The 22,983-nt window shown below is 43.9% G+C and overlaps 1 protein-coding gene across 2 annotated transcripts in view; it reads left to right on the forward strand.

Moving 5' to 3' along the window:
- The first annotated feature begins 1,541 nt into the window (after window positions 1-1,541).
- CREB3L2 (cAMP responsive element binding protein 3 like 2) overlaps window positions 1,542-22,983 on the forward strand; it is a 78,940-nt gene continuing 57,498 nt past the window's right edge. For both annotated transcript variants that reach the window (XM_028746359.2, XM_028746360.2), the window contains exon 1: window positions 1,542-2,006. In XM_028746359.2, coding sequence (XP_028602192.2) covers window positions 1,899-2,006 — 108 coding nt within the window. In that variant the 5' untranslated portion in view covers window positions 1,542-1,898. The remainder of the gene's footprint in view (window positions 2,007-22,983) is intronic.

The raw sequence follows: 22,983 nt of genomic DNA on the forward strand, positions 1-22,983 counted from the left end.
GCTGGGAAACTGTGGTTTGATAGAGCTGGCTTCCTGACATGTGTCCCTTGTATGTTTATTTAATAAGTCCCTCACTTTCGTGAGTCCATGCCATGGTTCCCACCCCCCTTTGTTGTTTTCAGCAAACCACATCATATTTATCTGGCTGTGTGTGGGTGGAAGAAGGGGATATACCATGCTAGGAGGAGGAAGGTTCTATGTCCTGAAAACATGGTTTATGAGGTCCAAAATGAAGTGAATTGCTATGAGTTCTAGTATGGGTCCTGTTTGTGGGCTTTCTATGGATGTCTGCTTGGCCACTGTGAGAACAGGACACGGGACTAGATCACTGCCTGATCTAGCAGGGCTATCCTTACAGACAGGGCTGGATTTAGGTTTGACGAGGCCCTAAATTACTGAAGGTAATGGGGCCCTCTATATGTCCAGCTGTCCTTTGTCAACAACAAATAGTCACTGTTTTTTTGTGTTGAATATATGCTATATGGTAATTTATGGACCTAATAGGTATCTAAGCCATTTGCACATAACAAAATATGTATTTTATCATTGTAGGTTTTGTTTGTTTTTATCTTATATTTTGGAAATGTACATCCAATTTTTTCCCCTTTAATTTTTTGTGGGGCCCCCAAGCTATAGCTTGTTTAGCTTATATGTAAATCTGGCACTGCTTACAGATCTATGAGTCTTGGGGGGGGGGGGGAGTTATCTTTAGCAGGGGGGTGAAGAATGGGCATGGTTGCTCAGAGTCGGAGCCTCAACGACTTAACTCATTTTCCAAATTCTTATCAGTCACCTTTTACAGCTCCTAACCTAACTTCGACTTGTCCTGAGTTTTTCAACTACCCAAATGTTCTTTTTGATGTGCCCATATATTCATCCCTCGCCCCCGTTTTGGATCTGGCTTCCCCTCCCACACCTTTTCAGCTCTGCTCTGATGTTTGCTTTCTCAAGAAAAGAGAACTTTGCTCCCAGTTCCCTATAAAGCAATCAATCCGGTTCCAGAGAAACTCAGTGACAACTTGGTCCTGGGCACTGAGCTGCAAGGAAGAATCATAGCCCATTTCCTGTCCCCTCCCTCCTATCTCCAGAGTTAAGAGGCTAATTTCCCCCGGGTCTACTTTCAAGGCTTTATTTTTATTTTGCTCCTCCAAAAGTAGGCGGGGCTTTCCCCAAAGCTGTTGTCTTGTCGCTAGGTCATTGGCTGCGGCGCGCGCCACTTTCCGAACGTTGCCGGTCCCTCGGAGCGGCTGGAACATCCAGGGCGGAAGGCTATTGGTCAGGGACAGAGAGGGTCGAGGGAGGCGGGGAGGGGGGAAGAGGGCCTTTTCCCTGCGTGACGTAATCGGGACTTCCCCGCCCACATTCCACAGCTGGGGAAGTGTAGGAAGCGGCTGTGGAATGGGGAGGGTGGAAGAGCCAGGGAATCAGCTTCTGGATTCTGATTGGGCGCTCGCCTTCGAAGGTCCCGAGCTTGCCTTCGCTGATTGGTCAGAGCGGGGGGCGGAGCCAGGAATCTGGTGGGGGCTGGAGAGAAGGCAGCAGCTGGTGGCAGTTTGGGGTTTCAGGAGCTCTGGGGAAGGTCTCTGCCAGTTGGGAAACGGAGGTCTTGCTTGAAAGCAGATGCGCGCCCGAGATCTAGGACATCATATGGTTGCAAAACTAGCTGGCTGTTGCATTTATTTATTTTTTTCTAGTTGTAGATTGGCGAGACTGTCTGACATTTTCAGTTATATTATTATATAGCTTCTATTTTATTCTTTTCCTAAGGGAGTAAGGCGCACAGAGGCGGCGTTTTTTCAGCCTTATGGCACAAGTTTGTTGTCTGTGATCGTTCCGAGGGGCTCCGAGAGTGCATATTTCTCTCCCTCGCCCCGCTCTTGGTATTGCTGAGGTCCGAAATGGCCATGGATGGGCTGGAAAGCGGGGAGCAGAACCTGTTGCACTGGGACCGAAAGCTGAGCGAGTTGTCGGAACCGGTGGACTCTGATGCCCTGCTCTACAGCACGGTGAGAACACAGTCTGGGACACTGGGGGACGGTGGTAGTGGTAGAAGGCATGGGAAAATGGGGCGGCACAACGAAACTTTATTCTGTTGGCTTGCTGATGCAGTTATCCACCCTGTAAGAAAATAGGCACAGTGTGTGGTTTTTTAAAAAGTAACTTAGAGGTGGGGTTTACTCTTTGTGGGTGGAAGAAAAAGTTTTGGCTGGTGCACATCTGGCTTCAGAAAGTCACCCTGCTATTAGCAACCCCTTCCTAGGCTTTCATTATGTGGGAGGAGTCTCTTTTTTTCTTGGAAAAAAAGTTATGTTGAGCGCATCTGGAATTGGCATCTCTTGCACTTTGTTTCTCCACCTCCCCACTCCCTCTCATGACTTAAGTTTTCCTCCCTCTGCTTTCAAAAAGAGAATTCTGCTCTGTCTGCTCATGGGTGTTAGAATAAGTGCCAGGTGTTGTCTGCTGTAGGGGCAGTGAAGAGTTCTCAAAACAGCTTTATGGTTTTTAAAAAAATGGTGGAGAGCCTGGAGTTTGGAATTTCAGCAGGGGGGAATTAGGAGGTGCTGACGCAAGGAGGAAATACCTGTAAGGGTTATCTGTGTTTCTTGATGCAAATCTAATTACTGCCCACAAGGCCTGATTGGACCAGCATATATATGTGTGTGTGGTTTAAGCGTGGGGATTCCTATTTCTTCAGAAGTGCTTGTTACGAAACTTTTGATTGGACTCTTTCCTGTTTCTGCACATTAAGAGGTTCCTATTAAGAGCTGTCAGCAAGAAAATAGCCGTCTTTCTGAGAACTGCAATAACGGTCTCATTCTTTGGGCAGCATTCCAAGCTCTGAAACTTTTGCAGACCTGGTTTCTGGTGTTCCCTCTGCCCTGCCTGCTTTTAGTTTGCTGAAAGGAAGTAAATGCCCACGTCTCCAAAGAATATTTATGGTGGTTCTGCAATGGTAGCCATGAAAGCAAATAAGAGATAATCAGTGCTTTGTGCCAGATGTTGGAGGTTTTTTCCTCTTGCTGGAAAGTGTGCACCAGCGACTTTATCCAAACTCAGTCTCTGCACGTACAACTTTATCCCCAGACTGCTGGAGAAAAAGGAGATCTATTTGAGCAAGCAAAGTTGGTGGTGTGTGTAACTTTTTCTGTTACCATCTCACTTTTATTTTGAGAATGCTTGGCACTTAAGGCAAGAATGACTTGGAGCATGTGCAAAGTTCCTCCCCACTGTAAAAAGTTGAGTTTCCCCCCCTTTTTTTAGAAGGAAAATGCATCTGAGGAGAAAGCATTTTGAAATGTGCAGAATGATTTTCCCCTCTCAGGAAGAGAACCAGCTTTTTGAAAAGTGAGAGGGAAAAGTGCTTCCATCCACTGTGAGGACATAATGTTTTAAAAACAGTCTCCAAGTTGGCACTGGCTGCACACACAGTTCATATACACATATATACTAATGCATTTCCACATGGCAAATATCCTATCCATCCAGACTAGCACAGTGTCTGAGAGAGCAACAAGTCTCCCTTCATTTCACAAAGAGAATTTCCCTAGCTCTCTGGCACACAACACCCCACCTCTCAATATCCTGGGGTGAGGGGTATCCAAAATATTAGAGGAGGCTAAGTTTCCCTGGCCCTGGTTGTTTACGCTTTATTTCTGCTGGTGAAAAGATCCGTGCTGCCCCAAAGCAAGCTTACCCTTGTATCAAGCCTAGGTATTTCAACAGAAGATGGTGCTTCATCATAGTTTTGGCATCAGATGGTACTCTTGCCATGTATAGGGTACTAGGAACGCACCCCGTATGGCTGATTTGGGACTGCAGAGTCTGGTTGCACTCTTCACACAGTAGCGTTCCTGGCAACACTTGGCAATGACATGGACACTCCCCATTGCAATTAAACCAAAGTACCTAATAAGGGGTTCTAGATGTGATAGCCTCAGTGCAGCTCAGCAGTCAAGAGGCAATTAAGTTCAACCACTTTCTCTGCTTATGGCATTAATTCTTGGAGCTCAGCATGCCAGTCTGTGCTGTCCTAGGCTGAACATTTTAGAAGTGTGGCTGGCTCAGTGCGTGATCTGTAATGGGTATATGGAAATTAATTTCAGCTGGGCTTTATCACAAGGACGTTCTTTCAGTGCACCCATGGCAGGTATATTTGCTAGGTGCTAGCGCAGGGTTTATTATTAATTAATTAAGTAAGTAAGTAAGTAAGTAAGTAATTAAATTTGTTACCCATCCTTCCCTGGTTACAGTTTTAAATCCAGAATTAAAGATGGTTAAATCTTGTGGGAATATGGTGGGTCCTGAAAAGACACATCTGAGGTGTGTAAAGGGTTGATTCTTTAGCATTTCCTGAAAGAGCTACAGTGATGGAGCCAGATGCACCTCTGTGCGGAGGGTAGCCATGGCGATGCTCTCCAGATGTTGTTGGACTGTGACTTCCATCATCTTGTATCATGGCCCACCTGCTGGGGCTGGTGAGCATTGGGAAGCCAATAACAACTAGCAGGGCTGGAACGTACATCCAGTTTTCCCCCCTGTAAACTTTTTGGGGGGCCCCAAGAGAGTGGGGCCCTAAGCTATAGCTTGTTTAGCTTATACGTAAATCCGGCACTGATGTTGGGGCACCTTGTGCTAGTGTGACCTAAAACGGGCCCCAGGATAAGACGATGTAGATGAGGGTCTGTCTTGGTTCCCATTGTTTCCCATTGAGTTCTGTGGGGTAAACCGGCTATGATTTGGGATACTCTGGAGAGAAGTTGGGAAGGGAATGAAGCTCACAAGCCCAGGGTATGTTTAGTACGCATCCCATGCTATCCCTTTATTTTCTCCCCACATTCACTTCTGTTGAAAGGGATTTAAATACCAGCCTTCAGGGCAACATTGCAGAGGATGCAAAGCCTGCACGCCACCATTCTTGACATTGTTTTCCCTCCCCTGCATGTCTCATTCTGCCCTCCTGGCAGAAATACAGCATCTCATTCCTGAGGATACTCCTTTGTGGTCTTTCTAAGAGGGAAGCTCTCCCAGTGCACACACCTTGCCTATCAAAACGGCAGGGGTTTCCCCAAGTGAAGTAATGACGCATTTGCATCATTGGTAGAAAACCTGCTTTGCTTGTAGAGCTTCAAATATTCAATCAGTACATTTTTGAGCACAATTCAAAGTGTTGGTGCTGATCTTTAAAGCCCTAAATGGCCTCAGCCCAGTATACCTGGAGGAGCATCTCCACCCCCATCGTTCGGCCTGGATACTGAGGTCCAGCACCGAGGCCCTTCTGGTGGTTCCCTCACTGTGGGAAGTGAGGTTACAGGAAACCAGGCAGAGGGCCTTTTCGGTAGTGGTACCTGCCCTGTGAACGCCCTCCCATCAGATATCAAGGAAATAAACAACTACAGTGGTACCTCGGGTTAAGAACTTAATTTGTTCTGGAGGTCTGTTCTTAACCTGAAACTGTTCTTAACCTGAGGTACCACTTTAGCTAATGGGGCCTCCCACTTCCGCCGCTGCGCAATTTCTGTTCTCATCCTGAAGCAAAGTTCTTAACCCGAGGTACTATTTCTGGGTTCACGGAGTCTGTAACCTGAAGCGTCTGTAATCTGAGGTACCACTGTATCTGACATTTAGAAGACATCTGAAGGCAGCCCTCTTTAGGGAAGTTTTTAATGGCTGATGTTTTCTTGTGTTTTTAATATTCTGTTGGGAACCGCCCAGAGTGGCTGGGGAAACCCAGCCAGATAGGCGGGTTATAAATAAATCATCATCATCATCATCATCATCATCATCATCATCATCATCATGATGATTGATACCCTAATTTAGGGAAAATCCGGACACAAACAAATGTTTTAGCTTTTTTACAAATAGAAAATTCCCAAAGTGGTTGAGCTTGGGCTGGGGGGTGGGGACGGAGACTGCAATTTTATGTTGCCGAAGATCCAGGACGAAAATTCCCCCTGGATGCTACTTCCAACCTTGAAATTCCAGACGTATGGCAAGCTTGCCTTAATTAGAAGGAGCAGGTTATGGGAAACACTTCTGCCTGAATAGCTGGAGAGCTCTGCTGTGCAGAGTAGATCATTGTGGGCTTCTTGAAATGAAAACAAAAATCTATTGCTGTTTTTAGAATTTATATACCAACAGTCTGAGTCGGCTCCTGACTTCCTAACCCAGAGAGCAGACACATTTTGCTAGTCCTGATAAACTACTTGGTGCCCCCCCCCCCTTTCCATTTTTCTTGAAATACATGGAAGCTGGTAATTGTTTTCAGCTGTATCCGAGATATGAGGTGGAAAAATTTCCCAGCTCTGTACCCAGTGCACCACCTCTATATGATTTGGACTCCAACTCCCATCAGCCCCAGCCAGCATGGCCAGAGGTCAGGAATGATGGGAACTGGAGTTCAGCATCTGGAGTGCACCATGTTGGCTACACCAGGCTCTAGCGCATCAGAAATGTTTCCTGTATGAATTGCTCTAATTTGCATAGGATTCTCCTCGCCAAAGAATAAACCACAACAGTGAGATGAATTAAAATTCATTGTCAGATTCCAGTTTTGCTCGTTTCTAGTGGTATCGTTGTCTTCTGTATTGCAATTCCTTGCAATTAATATAATTATAAAACATAAAACTCTCAGATATTATTCTCTTCCTCTATCACTTGAAGCTTCTTCTTTCACCTTGCATAATGTTATTTTTGTGGAACAACTTGGAGGCAGGGGCACGTTCTGTGGGGTCTTCTGCTTGTGAGTTGGCAAGGGCATTTAGCAGCAGGAAATTCTACTAAACTCTGTTTTACTGAAGAACTGGTTGGGGAGGTGTTGCCTTCCAGCATAATATTAATCCACTGGAATTCCCCTCCACATTTTCATTAGACTTTCAAATGCTGGAATGCAAACCCACAAACGTTGGTTGTTTTTCATTTAACTCCTGCTAAATATTTTTATCATCCATGACCCACACAGCTAGCCTGTTAGCAGGAGAAGCATTTTGGCTGCATGTATATAATCCTCATTGTTATTTTTTGCTGTTAGCAATTCTGTCATATCCTGAGGTGCTAGGGTAGATTGTTAACACTTTTAAATGTCACAAATGAAAACTAAAATTGTTGTGTGCGATGGTTGTTTTTTTAAACCAACAAAATCCAAACAAGACCCTGAATCTTAGCTTCACCTTATTTCCCACTATCAACTTCATTTTGGCCACTACAACTGCTGTTTCAGGAATAATAATAATAATAATAATAATAGGATATTAGAATTGTTGGTAAAGACCCCTGGACAGTTAAGTCCAGTCAAATTTGACTATGGGGTGCGGCGCTCATCTCCACTTTTAGGCTGGCAATGGGACACTGCGACGGAAGCCAGAGCGCACGGAAACGCCGTTGTAGAATTGTAAATTTGGAAGGGACCATGAGGGTCATTTAGTCCAACCCCCTGCAATGCAGGAATCTCAACTAGATCATAATAAAATCATAGAATTGCAGAGTTGGAAGAGCTATTGGTTTCTATTACAGTCATACCTCATGTTACGTTTGCTTCAGGTTGAGCAGTTTCAGGTTGCGTCCTGCGACGACCTGGAAGTACCTGAAAGGGTTACTTCTGGGTTTCGCTGTTCGCGCATGCACAGCGAATCGTGACCCGCGCATGTGCAGACGTGGGTTGTGTTCCTTTCAGGTTGCGAACGGGCCTCTGGAACGGATCCCTTTCGCAACCTGAGGTACCACTGTATTCCAACAAACCAATCTTGGTTCCTGTGTCTGGGGTCTGGACATTGAATATGCACCAAAACTCTGGCAATTGGCTCATGTGAAATACTTTAAAACTCTGTCTTTAGCTGATTCTCAAGTGCCAGAGAATCCAGCATTTCTCCTTGGTGAATAGACACCTTGTTTTCTCAGCAGCTGCACATATTTGCGTGCCTCTGGAAAGGTAATTTGAAGAGCCTTTGCAAGTCGCTCTGAATAGAGCCAGTCTTCTAATTCCTCTTGACAGGTGAATCAAAAGTGAAGAAAGAAAGTGAGGGTCAGCGTCGGCAGATAACCACAAATCAGGCCTCTTCTGCTGACTCTGCTTTCCGAATCGAACTTCGGATAGGGATGGAAGCAGTATGAAACACCTGGTTTGAAGCACAGCTGCTTCAGCCATTTCACAAGACCCTGGCCTGAGTCCAGGTAAAATTAGTCACTGCTGTGCCTCATGGACGCCAGTGGAACAAAGTTAGTTGCAATGACAAGAACTGAACAGTGCAATCCTGTGCATGTCTACTTAGAAGTAATCCCCATTGAGTTCAATGGGATTTCCCCAACACCCTATCGACTGGCAAGTTGGGTGGAGAGAATACTCCTCTTTTAAAATTTGTGATTATGCAAGAAAAATAAAGGAGCACCTTGTCTTTCAACCCTGTTATCTTTTACAATGTTGATCCTTTGGTGGACCACTTAGTTGGTCAACCAATGTCAACATATTGACAGGGATGGAAATGTCTGTTGCCTCGTTGCTTGCAGGCAAATTTAAAAGGCAGGTTACTCTAACCAGGAACTTGGAAATGTCAACAGCTTACCTGAGCATTTGAGTCAACTTCTTCCTCGTGTTGTGGTTTTTATCCGCCTTCTTCTCAAGCAACCTGCTGTTCTGCAGTTTGTAGGAGATACATTTTTTTTTCCTTTTAAAAAGAGGTGTAATGAGGAGAACTTAGAGGGAATTTAGCAAGCGAGCCAATAGAACTTGGCTGTGATAATCTTTCCATTTATATATTTTTAAAATAAAATTTTCTATTTGCAGATTTAATGAGGAAAGGAGAAAAAAGATAAAATTAAATAAGAGAAGGAAAACAAGCCAAAATAATAATAATATACAAACAATAACAGTAGACCACCATCAGTTTATATTGCAGATACAATGACCACCAGTACACAAATCTTAAAATTAAATATGTAAGTTAATATAAGCCCTCCAGTTTTTGCTTTTTTTGCCATATAGAAGATGCACTTGTACAAAAACCTGTTTTAAGAAAATAGATAACTAAGGAGACAGCCAGTTCACCTGTTGCTTGAGAAGAAAGGCAAGACTAGGCAGGCCTCTTGTCTATTTTACCCACACCCTGTGGCTGCTTTTAACTTTACAAATGGAACGAGACCGGAAAGGTTAGGTTGTGAATCTCCTGCCAATTTGTCCAGTTGCACCATAAGAAAGGAGTACAGTATACAATTATACAAGGGCGAATTATTTTAGCTTCTTATTCTTTGGCACATGGCCAACACAGTATTTCTCTTCCCAACCTTTTTTGGTTTATTTTTGGCTACTGTGTTGCATTCATGTTTGTTTCTGGTATTTGTATATCAAACAATTTTTGTTTCAAAGGAACAAAGGCTTAAGCTGGAATGACAAATGGGGGAACATAAAATACTTCTTGAATTTTAGACGCTCGCCTAGTGTCAATAGGCAGGGAGTTCCGAAGTGTAGGTGCTGCCACACTAATAGATGCAATTTCCTCCAACTGCAGTTGATTAAAGTGGTTGGCTGGGCATTTATGCAGTAAGGCGATCCCGCAAGTAAACATGCTTTTATATATGTTGGAAGCTGCTCAGAGTGGCTGGGGCAACCCAGACAGGTGGGCAGGGCACAAATAATAAGATTATTATTATTAGGTGTACACGATGGTTGCATAGTAATCTTGGGGCCCACACATAAACCTCTCTCGACCTGACCTACCCTTCAGGGTTGGTGTAATAACAAAAAAGGAAGAGGATTATATGCATCACTCTAAACTCCTTGGAGAAAACAGTGGGAGGAAAACAAACTCTGTATTTTGGTCAAAGGAGTGTACGTAATTGGGATGAGGATGGCAAGGAGTCCATGGTTCAGATTCCAGCAGGCCACATGGCTTTCCTTGTAGCTTTTTTCCACCTAAAGTTCAGAGTTGAGATCATTCTTGGGGATGAGCTGGGGAAACTTTGAGCTTCCCTTATCTCTCTTCAGGTAAATTACTTGGAAAGAGCAGTGAAGTCTAAACACCCACTTGCTTTGACTTTGCTTTCCTGTTTCCTAATGAAAATGTTCAGCCCTGTGATAAGGTAAAGTTTATCTGAAGAGCTTATCTAGTGAGTGGTTTTTCTCTGTCTTTCTGAAGCTGCTGTTGAGAATCTGGTTTGTGGTCTTGTCCCCTTTTTTTCCACACGGCTCGGTTTTTTTATATGCACACTGAAAAACAACAACAAACGACTCCATGTTCAAACTTAGGGGAATGAGGCATGCGTCTACATTGCTTTGCAGGAAATTAACGTGTCTTTCTTGATATCACCTTATTTATTGCAAATATTTATATAACCAGACAATCTAGCTCAGTATTGTCTGACTGGCAATGACTTGCCAGGGTTTCAGGTAGAGGACATTCCCAGCCCTACCTGGAAATGCTGGGGAAGAAGAAGAGGAGGAGTTTGGATTTGATATCCTGCTTTATCACTACCCGAAGGAGTCTCAAAGTGGCTAACATTTTCCTTTCCCTTCCTTCCCCACAACAAACACTCTGTGAGGTGAGTGGGGCTGAGAGACTTCAGAGAAGTGTGACTGGCCCAAGGTCACCCAGCAGCTGCATGTAGAGGAGCAGGGAAGCGAACCCGGTTCACCAGATTACGAGTCCACCGCTCTTAACCACTATACCACACCAGGGACCTTCTGCGTGCAAGGAAAATGCTCTACCACTCTCCCTCTCCATATGAAGAGCTAACACATGAGTGGGGGGCTGGCCCCAGTTCTGATGATCCTCCACTGGTTTCTTCCTGCAACCACTGTGTGCTTGAGGCAGGGGCTGACTGTAGGCTCCTCCATGTGATCTGGAGCCCTTTGTGAAGATGCAAATTCAGCCAGTTCCCCTTCACAACTTTGCTGAAGTACAGAAGTTGTCAGGGTGGTGGGCACAGCTGTGTTTCTTGCCTGTGTGTGTGTGTGTGTGTGTGTGTGTGTGCGCTGTGAATGCAAGGGGGTGATCCTAGTCCCTCTCAGTTTGGAGACCTAATGAGTGAATAGGGTTGAAGTCCAGAACATAAGAAACAACTACTGTGTGCCTTTGGGGGCGGGGGGTTTGAAGTCAAGCTGTCAGAAGGTTGCAGTGCCTGCTGTGTCTGTAGAGGCCAATATGGAAGAATGTTTGGTTGCAGCTGGGGCAGATGCACCACGGCGTTTCTTCTCTCTGTGCTCCTCCCAGCAGTCATTTCTCCTCTGGTCACTGCTACGGATAGATGACTTGACTGTCTATCTGCAGGCACTGCGGTCATCTACAAGGGGTTCCCTTGTGGCAGGTTGATGTTGCCAGTCTTCGCATCACATTTGCAGACATCTTTGTAATGCAGAGTTGGCCTGACAATTGGCCTGGTGCCACATAACCCCCCCCCAAAAAAAACAGCTTTTGTGATAATGAACCTTTATCCCCCTCAGCTCATCCTAGGGGTGTGGCTCTGGAGGCTCCCTAAAGCACTGCATGTAGCTTCCTTCGTAATGCCAGTACAGTGGTAGCTTGGTTTCAGAACAGCTTAGTTTATGAACAACTTGGATTAAGAACGCTGCAAACCTGGAAGTAGGTGTTTTGGTTTGTGAACTTTGCCTTGGAATAAGAACATGTTTCGCTTCCTGTTGAGTGTGTTCCATTTGTAAATTGAGTTCCCCTCTGCTGTGGGAAAGCACATCTTAGTTTAAGAACGCTTTGGTTTAAGAACAGACTTCCGCAACGGATTAAGTTTGTAAACCAAGGTACCACTGTACATCGAACAGGGTATGGGCTTGTGTTAGCCAGAACTGAAACCAAGAAAGGCTGGTCACCATTTCTGAGAATGCAGGGAGGAGGAGAATACTACCGCAAAGGAAGAGTAGCCTTAAGATGTGGGAAAATGGTAAAAAGTGTGTGGGAATCTAAAAGTGGGAGGTTCAGTCACTGAGAAGGCCTTCTCTTGGGTCCATTGACAGCACAGAATACCTGTCAGTGGGGCTGCAAAGAGGGTGTCTTGTAGCAGCTGTAGTTTTGAGACTACCTTCATGGGTAGCATTCATTCAGGAACAGCTGGAAATAGGCACTCCTTGCCTCTGATGCCACCTAGGCCTCCAGAGATGGATCAAGGAACACCCCAGACTATGTACCTGTTCCCTCGGGGGGAGTGTGACTCTGTCTGTGGCAGGATGAGCACCCAGTTCCATCCCAGCATGGGGACAGAGAAGTACTCCTGCATAGCAGTGTAGGGTAAACCCAGATGCTGACTCATTGCCTTTAAAAGGTAAAGGGACCCCTGACCATTAGGTCCAGTCGCAGGCGACTCTGGGGTTGCGGAGCTCATCTCGCTTTACTGGCTGAGGGAGCCGGCGTACAGCTTCTGGGTCATATGGCCAGCATGACTAAGCTGCTTCTGGTGAACCAGAGCAGCACACGGAAACGTCGTTTACCTTCCGCCGGAGCGGTACCTATTTATCTACTTGCACTTTGACGTGCTTTCGAACTGCTAGGTTGGCAGGAGCAGGGACCGAGCAACAAGAGCTCACCCCGTTGTGGGGATTCGAACCGCCGATCGTCTGATGGGCAAGCCCTAGGCTCTGTGGTTTAACCCACAGTGCCACCCACCTTTATCTGTTAATAAATCTTAATTCAATTGGCAGTTTTCAGAAGACGTTCCCTTTTGTTTCTGGGAATTTTCTGGGTGACCTCTGTGGCTGTCATTTTCAGATCTGCTCTGGAATGTCTCACAAATGAAAGTAGGTTAATGCAGCACCCAAAGCCCGGGTGGTTCCCACTATCCAATCCCTTCCTTTACCAGGGAAACGGGACTTTTTCAGGGGTTCCCAGAGTCAGAACTAAAACTGATGTGGCGACTTCTTGAATGAAGTTATTGCATTAGCTCAAGGACTTCTGCCCTTGAAATGGGATATCATCCTCTATCTGCTGTAGAGAGTTAAATTAAACCCCAAACAGATATGGGGGGAGAGGAAAAGGAAAGGAAGTCCTGCCGCATAGATTACTTCCTCTAATTGGATAATTTTGTTGGATGCAATCCCCAGTTCTGGTAATTCCTCTTTTGTGTTAACTAGCCACAGCCACACCTCTGATAACAACAAAGGAGAAGCAGCAGCAGCATTGGAATAAGTTGCAGTGGCCTTTGGCCTTCCGTGTTCATTGATCAACGTTTAGCACTAACAGGGTTTAAGCTGAGTTGGATATTTAAGAAGTCATTCAAAAACAGACCAAAAACAGATAAACAATTAAGAACATATGAAGCCGCCTTACGCTGAGTCAGGCCACTGGTTTATTGAGGTCAGTATTGTCAGGACTTGATGGCAGCAGTAGGATCACAAGTAGGGTCTTTCCCAGTCCTACCAGGGATTGAAACTGAGATGGCAGGCACTGAATCTGGGGCCTTCTACCTATGGGAACCAGGTGCTCTACCACTCAGCAACAGCTTCCTCCATTTCCCTGTTCTCTTGAGCAGGAGGACGCAATTTATTTGGCCCTGTCTAGGCGCTAAAATCATCATCACTATTATTATTTATTGAATTCATATACCGCCCTCTACCTGGAGGTCTCAGGGCGGTTCACAGAACAAAATCAAAATATAAAACCACGAAACATTTAATCAAAATAAAAACAACAACCCAATAACCCTCCCCCCCCATCATATGGTTGCCCTTAGGGGACCTTAGGGTTGTAAGGAAAACACTGGGGCTTAATTTGATCACTAAAATTTTTGGTATCTGGTGGGCGGGGCTTGTGTCTTCTGCTCCAGAACCGGCCCCTCCCTTCAATGTGTTCTATTAAGAATGTCAGTTAAGAGCAGGGGTCAGCAAACTTTTTCAGCAGGGAGCCGGTCCACTGTCCCTCAGACCTTGTGGGGGGGCGGACTATATTTTTTTTTTTGGGGGGGGGAATGAACAAATTCCTTTGCCCCACAAATAACCCAGAGATGCATTTTAAATAAAAGCACACATTCTACTCATGTAAAAACAAGCTGATTCCCAGACCATCCGCGGGCCGGATTTAGAAGGGGATTGGGCCAGATCCAGCCCTCAGGCCTTAGTTTGCCTACCCATAGTTAAGAGGGACTAACTGCCTCTTGTTTTCTTGCCTCAGACTTGCCTCATGTATTTAATTTCTCTCATCATGTTATTCTGTTACAGTTTCCTTCATTACTGAAACTTAGTTTACATTTATGTGAGCCGCTTATTTTTCTAAAAAAAAAGAAAAGAAAGAAACTCTGCTGAGGAAAGGTTTGGAATGTCCTAAATTGCATTAGTCAGAGAATATTATTCCCAGTTTGCCAGGAGGATGGATTTTTGTTAATCATCCCTCCTCCCCTCCGCCCTGTTCCATAACAAGGGTAGGTAATCAATCAATCAATCAATCAATCAATCAATCAGTAATAACCCCAGAACTCTGGGACTTGCTTGCAGCTGACCTCTGTATTGTTATCAGAATTCAGGTTTTTCAAGAAGTCCTTCAAAACCCTCTTGCTCTCCTCACTGGGTCATAGCCACAAAACCATCAGCGGACAGTCTGATCATGTATTATTGTTTTTCAATCTGGACTCCCAATTTGGTGGTGTTTTGAGGCGTATGGCTAATGGTTCTGTAGCTAGGAGGAACAGAAAGGATGAGAGTGGAAACTCCCTTGTCAAATCCTCCCTGAGGTTGAATTAATGTTGTCTATTTTTAATGTGGCAGAAGCTTTGGAGTATACATTTGTTTCAAGATTTTCTTTGAATTTGTGGCCAAATTTCATTTGAGACAGGACTGCCAGCATGCCTCCCTCTTCTAGGCAGTCAAAGGCTTTGAGGATGTCTAACACCATGACTAAAATGATGGCTTTGTTTAATTTTAAAGGCCCTTCACTCAGTGGTGGAGCAACCTCTTTTCATGCAGAAGGCCCCACCTTCAGCCCCCAACATATTTAGGGCATTTTGGGAAAGACTCCAAACTTTCAAGCTGTAGGCTGTGCTGAGCTGAGTGGGCCAATGACCTGACTTGGCGTCCAATACCTTCTTGTGTTCCTATGGGCATGAAATCCAGTGCTGGAAACAACCATTTTCCACTGAGGTGCTCTTAGAAGGCTTGGGGAAGAGAGTGAAAATTGGTGCGGTCATATTGTTTCTTCCTTTTTTCTTTTTTTTAAACTATAAATTCTTTATTGATTAAAAGATTTGCATGTCAAGAGTACAAACATTATGTACTCTTAACACGTTAAAAAAGAGAAAAGTATATAAAATAGAAAATTTATAAAGAAAAAAATAAAGAAGTAACAAAGATAAGGAACAAATCATTTTTTTAATAAAAGACAAAGTTATTTACATAGTAAAAGTACTCATCAGCACAATCCTTCCCATCCCTCTCATTATACTGTTTGATATAACATTCTTTTTTACACAGGTTTACATTGTATAATATCATTTCTTCCTGCTTTGTATACATTCCTTTGATCTTTTTCTTTACAAATATCACTCAATTTCTGTTAATATGCAGTTAATTGTACAATAAAGTTTTTCATAATTCTTAAATATTATCCATTCTCTAGTTGTTTTTTTTCTTTCGATATTCCTCTAACTGATCCCGACAGTTTTGCTAATTGTAGATATTCTAACATGAGTATCTGCCAATCTGTAATCTCTGGGAGCGTTTCATTCTTCCAGTTCCTGGAAGGAACATATTGTTTCACTTACAAACCAAACCAAACCTAGAGCAATGTGGCAGTCTTTCTGAGGAACATCTGCTTCTCTCATCTTGAGGTTAATTCTATCCGACTCAGCTGGTTACCTGTATCGGTTGTGTTTCTCTGTCCAGTTTCCAATAGCTGAAGTTTCCTTTCTCTATCACATGTTGTGTCTGCCTTGCCGTTTCCCCTTACAGCTGTGTTTGTAATCCCAGCAGCTTGAAAGCAGACTTTCTGCATGGAGGGACTGGTGGCACTTGCTCAGAAGAGGTGGTTGGTTTTCATCGTTTAGCAGATCCATTCGTTATGTTTGGTTATGGAAAACCAACCAGTTATGTTTGGTTGTGGGAAAGATTTAGCTTTACTGGATGACAGAGAAATGGTTATTTCTTTTGGAAGTGATGCTCATGTAACAATGTCGTAATTTGAAGGGGAGGGGGAAGGATCTTGATATCAGATGACTGGATTTTAAGCATTTGGGAATGGTAAATTTTAAGCTAATCTAGTTAGGGTAGGTAGACAACAGGATAATCTTTTTATTGAGAAGTTAAGTCCGTTGCCATATATTGGTGGGGGTAAAAAAAAGCAAGAAAACGTTGAACCAGAGAGAGAGATAAAAGGCAAATATAAAATTGCTAGGAATTGATTATATATATATATATATATATATATATATATATATATATATGCAGGTTTTGGTGTCCTCGGGTGTCTTCCCGTGTAAAAGTTGGGGTGTCTAGGCGACGTTTCGACGAGGTCTCACTCGTCATCTTCAGGCTGGTGCTTTCGGCTTCTTGTTACTGGAACAGAGCAGGATCTCAGTGTTTGAGTTCCTATAAATACTGTTGAGGAGGTGTGGTGTATAGCCTCCAATGTTCTGGGCAGAGAGGAAGTTCCCAGGCTAGTGTGCCTTTTCTTCTTTTGTTTCTTAATTGCTTGAGGGATATCTTGAGTGATTTCTTGAGTGATATCCTGAGTACCACAGGTGGGTCATTAGGTGTGGATTAGTTGCTAAAGCCTTTGTGTCTTGACCTCTTGAACTTTGTGAAGAGTTTTTCTGAGAAGATGGCTGTACTGCATTTAGTTTTGCTCTGGCTTGGCTTCGTGTATAGGGGCGAGCTGTGGTTTTGTGGCCTGTGCCAGCCAGATCTGTGTAGGGATTGTAGGGGGGTGCAGCATCCGGAGGTGCCACCATGGTTTGGCTACTGGATGGTGTCTGTAATTTATCTGTGGAGAGGGTCTGGGTTTGGGTCTGGTGTGGTTGATTGGTGATGGCGTTCTGTGTGCCTCTGGATCTGGTGTCAGTTTTTGTGGGGAGGGCTAATTTCCAGATGTCTGGCAAGCGGGATGTGTCGTCACGCTTGTTCATGTTGTGAGGGTGTTTCTCTATCTCGATGGCTTCCATGATTATTCTCTTGTGGTGATGTTCCATGTTAGAGAGCAATTTGGAATCTGCAAAATTAATTTCGTGTCCTGTTTCTTTCATGTGTTGGAAAAGAGAGGAAGTTTTTTCTTCTTTTTTGACGGCATTCTTGTGTTCTGCGATACGTGCATTTATTTGTCTGTTTGTTTGTCCAATGTACGTGGCTGGGCAGACTTTGCAGGGTATTTCATAGACCCCTTGGTTTTCCAACTGGATTTTATCCTTGGGGTTTCTGAGGATATTGGCTATTTTTTGGTTGGCGCAAAAGGCTGTTTTGATATTGTGTTTATGGAGGATTTTGCTAATTTTATCTGTAGTGCCCTTGATATAAGGAAGGAGGGCCATGCCATTGTTTTCTTCTGTGTCTTGGTTTTTGGGGGGTGTTTCTTTTTGGATTAGCTTCGTAACCAATGCCAATGGATACCAGCAAAACAGGGTTACGAAGCTAATCCAAAAAGAAACACCCCCCAAAAACCAAGACACAGAAGAAAACAATGGCATGGCCCTCCTTCCTTATATCAAGGGCACTACAGATAAAATTAGCAAAATCCTCCATAAACACAATATCAAAACAGCCTTTTGCGCCAACCAAAAAATAGCCAATATCCTCAGAAACCCCAAGGATAAAATCCAGTTGGAAAACCAAGGGGTCTATGAAATACCCTGCAAAGTCTGCCCAGCCACGTACATTGGACAAACAAACAGACAAATAAATGCACGTATCGCAGAACACAAGAATGCCGTCAAAAAAGAAGAAAAAACTTCCTCTCTTTTCCAACACATGAAAGAAACAGGACACGAAATTAATTTTGCAGATTCCAAATTGCTCTCTAACATGGAACATCACCACAAGAGAATAATCATGGAAGCCATCGAGATAGAGAAACACCCTCACAACATGAACAAGCGTGACGACACATCCCGCTTGCCAGACATCTGGAAATTAGCCCTCCCCACAAAAACTGACACCAGATCCAGAGGCACACAGAACGCCATCACCAATCAACCACACCAGACCCAAACCCAGACCCTCTCCACAGATAAATTACAGACACCATCCAGTAGCCAAACCATGGTGGCACCTCCGGATGCTGCACCCCCCTACAATCCCTACACAGATCTGGCTGGCACAGGCCACAAAACCACAGCTCGCCCCTATACACGAAGCCAAGCCAGAGCAAAACTAAATGCAGTACAGCCATCTTCTCAGAAAAACTCTTCACAAAGTTCAAGAGGTCAAGACACAAAGGCTTTAGCAACTAATCCACACCTAATGACCCACCTAAGTGGTACTCAGGATATCACTCAAGAAATCACTCAAGATATCCCTCAAGCAATTAAGAAACAAAAGAAGAAAAGGCACACTAGCCTGGGAACTTCCTCTCTGCCCAGAACATTGGAGGCTATACACCACACCTCCTCAACAGTATTTATAGGAACTCAAACACTGAGATCCTGCTCTGTTCCAGTAACAAGAAGCCGAAAGCACCAGCCTGAAGATGACGAGTGAGACCTCGTCGAAACGTCGCCTAGACACCCCAACTTTTACACGGGAAGACACCCGAGGACACCAAAACCTGCATTCCTGTACCCGTGAAAATCTACGAAAGCATATATATATATATATATATATATATATATATATATATATATATATATAGTCGTACCCTGCAACTTGAATATTTTGGCTCCTGAACGCGTCAAACCCGGAAATGAGTGTTCTAGTTTGCGAACGTTCTTTAGAACCCGAATATCCAACGCAGCTTCAGATTCAGAAGCAGTGCCTTGGTTTCCAAAACTTTTGGAAGTTGAATGGACTTCCGGAATGGATTCTGTTTGACTTCTGAGGTGCCACTGTATATCAGTATCCCCCCCCCCCCAAAGGAAGCTTTCTTTGAGAACTGTATGAAATGTGAAATTTCATTTCCATTTTGCACCATTTGAAGAAAGTTGGGGGGAGGGAAATAGCATGGAAGATCCGGGGATAAAGACACATGTGTGTTATGACTGTATTCCTTCTGCTTCTCTTCTTTGGTGGGATTTGTGGAACCCAACCTCATTGGTTAAACAACTGGAGAACGAAACATGCTCTTTAAATTCCCCCTCCGACCCTTCCTGTATAAAAACAAAGACCACCACTACCAGATGTAGAAAACGCTGCATTCATAAGTCGTGCCTCACAAGTAACAAAAGACCCTTTCACGGAGTGAGCAAGCACAAGTAACCTGGCGCCTGCTGGCGCTCCAGATGTGAGATTCCATTGTGTGCGAATGCCAGACTCTGGCCGTCCCTGCTTGCTTTCTCCATCAGCAGCTGGAAAGTTTTACTCATTCACAACTCCCTGAAGGCAAAAATCCACAGCAGAAAAACAAGCCTTTGGTAGAAGAAACACTCTTGCTAGAGAAAGGCCTTAGCTCAGTGGGACGGCAGAAAGATCCCAGGCAAGGCTAGGCAAGGAAACTCTGTTGGGGGGGGGGGGACGTGTGCATGCAAACACTGCCCCGGCATTGCTGCATGTGTTGGCTTGCTGTCCCAGACTTCCCTTGTGTTATGCCATGTGTCTATTGTGAATGCTAGAAAACGATACAATAATTTTTATTGTCATTGTCCCATACAGAACAACGAAATTGAAAAAAATCTACATCAGACATTCAAAAACCAACAAGCCTGCTATCCCAGCTATCCCAGCCTGGTTAACCCCCTAAAAACTCTGATACCCCATAATTAAATACAATATACTCCCACAGAGACTACCTTACACTGCGTTGAAAACCAAAATTGCATTTGGATAAAAACTGTTTCTCAGGTGGCTAGTCCTAGTCTTTATAACCCTGTACCTTCTTCCAGAAGGCAGAAGCTGAAAGAGATCATTTCCGGGGTGTGCACTATCCTGCACTATCTCTGCAGCTTTCTTATGGCACCTGGAAGCATAGATTTGATCCAAGGTGGGAAGAGTGCACCTAATTATTCTCTCCGCAGTCTTTACAACCCTGGACAGCATTGTTTTTCCCCTGACTGTGCAGTTCCCAAACCACACACACAGACCATAAGTTAATACACTCTCAACAGTACAATGGTAAAATGCCATCAACAGGTCCTTTGAGAGATTACATACGGTATTGTTGTGAAGAACATGGAGAGAGAAATGATATAGCACCAAAACCTTTAAAAATATCTTCCTGTAAGCAGAAAGGGTTGCCTCTCCCTAGAAAGACTCAAATGCTCAATCAAATGCTTCTGCAACCATAAAGTGCTATTTTGGAAGCCCAGTATGCATTGGCAACATCTTTTGAGTTTTGCAGAAGTCTGTGTAGTTTTCTCTGTGTAGTTTTAAGGAAGTCGCTCATGGACTTCACAGTTCAGTATTGAAGGCTTTGACTGTAATCAACAATGTGGTCCAAAGGTTGCAAGGTTCAGGATTTAGAAATTTGGTCAAGATTAAAACTCTCCTTGTTGGGAAGAATCGCAGCTGTAAAGATGAATGTACTGCCAAAGATGTTATATTTGTTTCAAACCCTGCAGATCGTGGACAGAGTGGAATGTTTTGGAAAGTGGCAGAAGGACATCACGAAGTTTGTCTGGCAGGGCAAAAAGCCCCAGATAAAACTTAAAATATTAACAGATGCAAAAGAAAGAGGGGGATTTGCCCTGCCGGACTTAAGGTTATACTATGAGGCTGCATCCTTCTGCTGGATGAAGGATTGGTTTCTATTAGAAAACACTGATGTCCTAGATCTGGAAGGGTTTAACAATGCTTTTGGATGGCACGCATACTTGTGGTACGACAAGGTAAAGGTTCATAAATTGTTCAAGAACCATATTGTCAGGAAAGCTTTGTTTATTGTCTGGACTAAATATAAGGACTTACTTGAAAACAAGACACCGAGGTGGCTATCACCGATGGAGGCAAAGGCCTCAAAACTACTTAATATGGAGGGTGGCTGGGCAAAATACAGTGAGATAATAGAAAAAGTTGGAGACAACTGGAGGTTGCAGAGTTTAGAAAAAATAAAAGATAAGGTGCGAGACTGGTTACACTATGCCCAAATTCAAGAGACTTTTAAAAAAGATAAAAGAATTGGTTTCCAGGTGGAAAAATCGAAATTAGAGACAGAACTACTTGAACCTAAGACGAAAGTGCTTTCAAGAATGTATAACTTGCTGCTTAAATGGAACACTCAAGACGAGATAGTTAAATCAGCCATGATAAAATGGGCTCAAGATATTGGGTACAACATTATGTTTGAAGACTGGGAAAGGTTATGGAACACCGGTATGAAATTCACGGCATGTAGTGCCTTGAAAGAAAACATTATGAAAATGATATACAGGTGGTACATGACCCCAGTCAAACTTGCAAAGATATATCATCTGTCTGATAATAAGTGTTGGAAGTGTAAGGAGGCTGAAGGAACATTCTTTCACCTCTGGTGGACATGCCCGAGGGTGAAGGCCTTCTGGGAAATGATTTACAATGAGTTGAAAAAGGTATTTAAGTATACCTTTCACAAGAAACCAGAGGCCTTCCTCCTGGGCATTGTGGGCCAGAGAGTGTTAAAGAAGGACAGAACCTTCTTTCTATATGCAACTACAGCAGCAAGAATTCTTTTAGCTAAATATTGGAAGGCACAGGAGCTACCCACGCTGGAAGAGTGGCATACGCAACTGATGGACTACATGGAATTGGCCGAAATGACTGGCAGAATCCGAGACCTGGGAGAAGAGGCAGTGGAAGAGGACTGGAAAAAATTTAAGGACTATTTACAAAAATATTATAAGTTATATGAATGTTGAGAATTTGCTAAGTTTGGAGACAACAAGCTTCAGCAATTAAATTTGATTATGGTGGAAACTAAGTTATGACTGTGAAATGACTAAAGTTTAGAGTAATGTTTTTATTTTTAGGATCGATGGAAAAGGGAGTTAATGACAAGTACCCTAAATCTAAAATATAATTAGATGAATGTACAAAAACGCATGAAACAAGGTATCAATTTGCTGTTATTTTTCTTTATTGTAAAGGATGCAGGGGGTGGAGGATGTGGGGAAGTCCAGTGGATCATGAAAAATTGTTTGTAAAATGTGAACTTTTTTCTTTTATAATCTTCTTTTTTCTTCTTTGTAAAGTCGCTTTTGTTGAATCATTGATGATGTATCTGACCTTGGAAAAAAGCAATAAAAAATATTATTAAAAAAACAAACAAAAAAAACCCAAAGGTTGCAAGGTTCATTGTGACATTGGAGAAGTAGAGCCAATGTCAAGTCGCGGACTCCCTTGCAAGAAATAACAGGCGTATTTGAAGCAGTTCAGCAAGTGGCATCAAGAGCAGAGAGATGAGATGAGAACAGGGGAATGTGGGATTGCAGTGGTTCTCAACCTGAGGGTCCCCAGATGTTGTTGGACTACAACTCCCATCATCCCTGAGCTCTGGCCTTGCTAGCTAGGGGTGATGGGAGTTGTAGTCCAACACAGGTTGAGGAAAGGCTGGATTATTGGGAGGGAGTGTCAGTAATTGCAGTTTTCTGTACCAAGGAGCCTTTACTACCGACATTTATACCCTACCCTTCAGTGATAATTTGCATTCTCTTAGCTCAGGGGTTGGCAAAGTTTTTGTGGCTTGTGCCGGTTCACGGTTCCGCAGACGCTGTGGTGGGCCAGAGTGCGCACGCATGTGCAAACGCTATTTCCGGCATTCCTTCCAGTGCAGAGGAGGCGTGCGCAGGTTCCCATTGGCTGCAGGAGCTTCGCGGAAGGTGGTCCCCACTCTGTTCCGTGCTGGTTTAGTGCAGCACACGGGAGCCGACCAAGTGGGTGTTGGGGGTCCATGGGCCGTTAAATGACCCCCATGGGCCGTTTGTGGCCCATGGGCCTTAGGTTGCTGACCC

This window comes from Podarcis muralis, chromosome 10 (assembly GCF_964188315.1).
Source record: "Podarcis muralis chromosome 10, rPodMur119.hap1.1, whole genome shotgun sequence".
In the NCBI taxonomy this organism is placed as follows: domain Eukaryota; kingdom Metazoa; phylum Chordata; class Lepidosauria; order Squamata; family Lacertidae; genus Podarcis; species Podarcis muralis.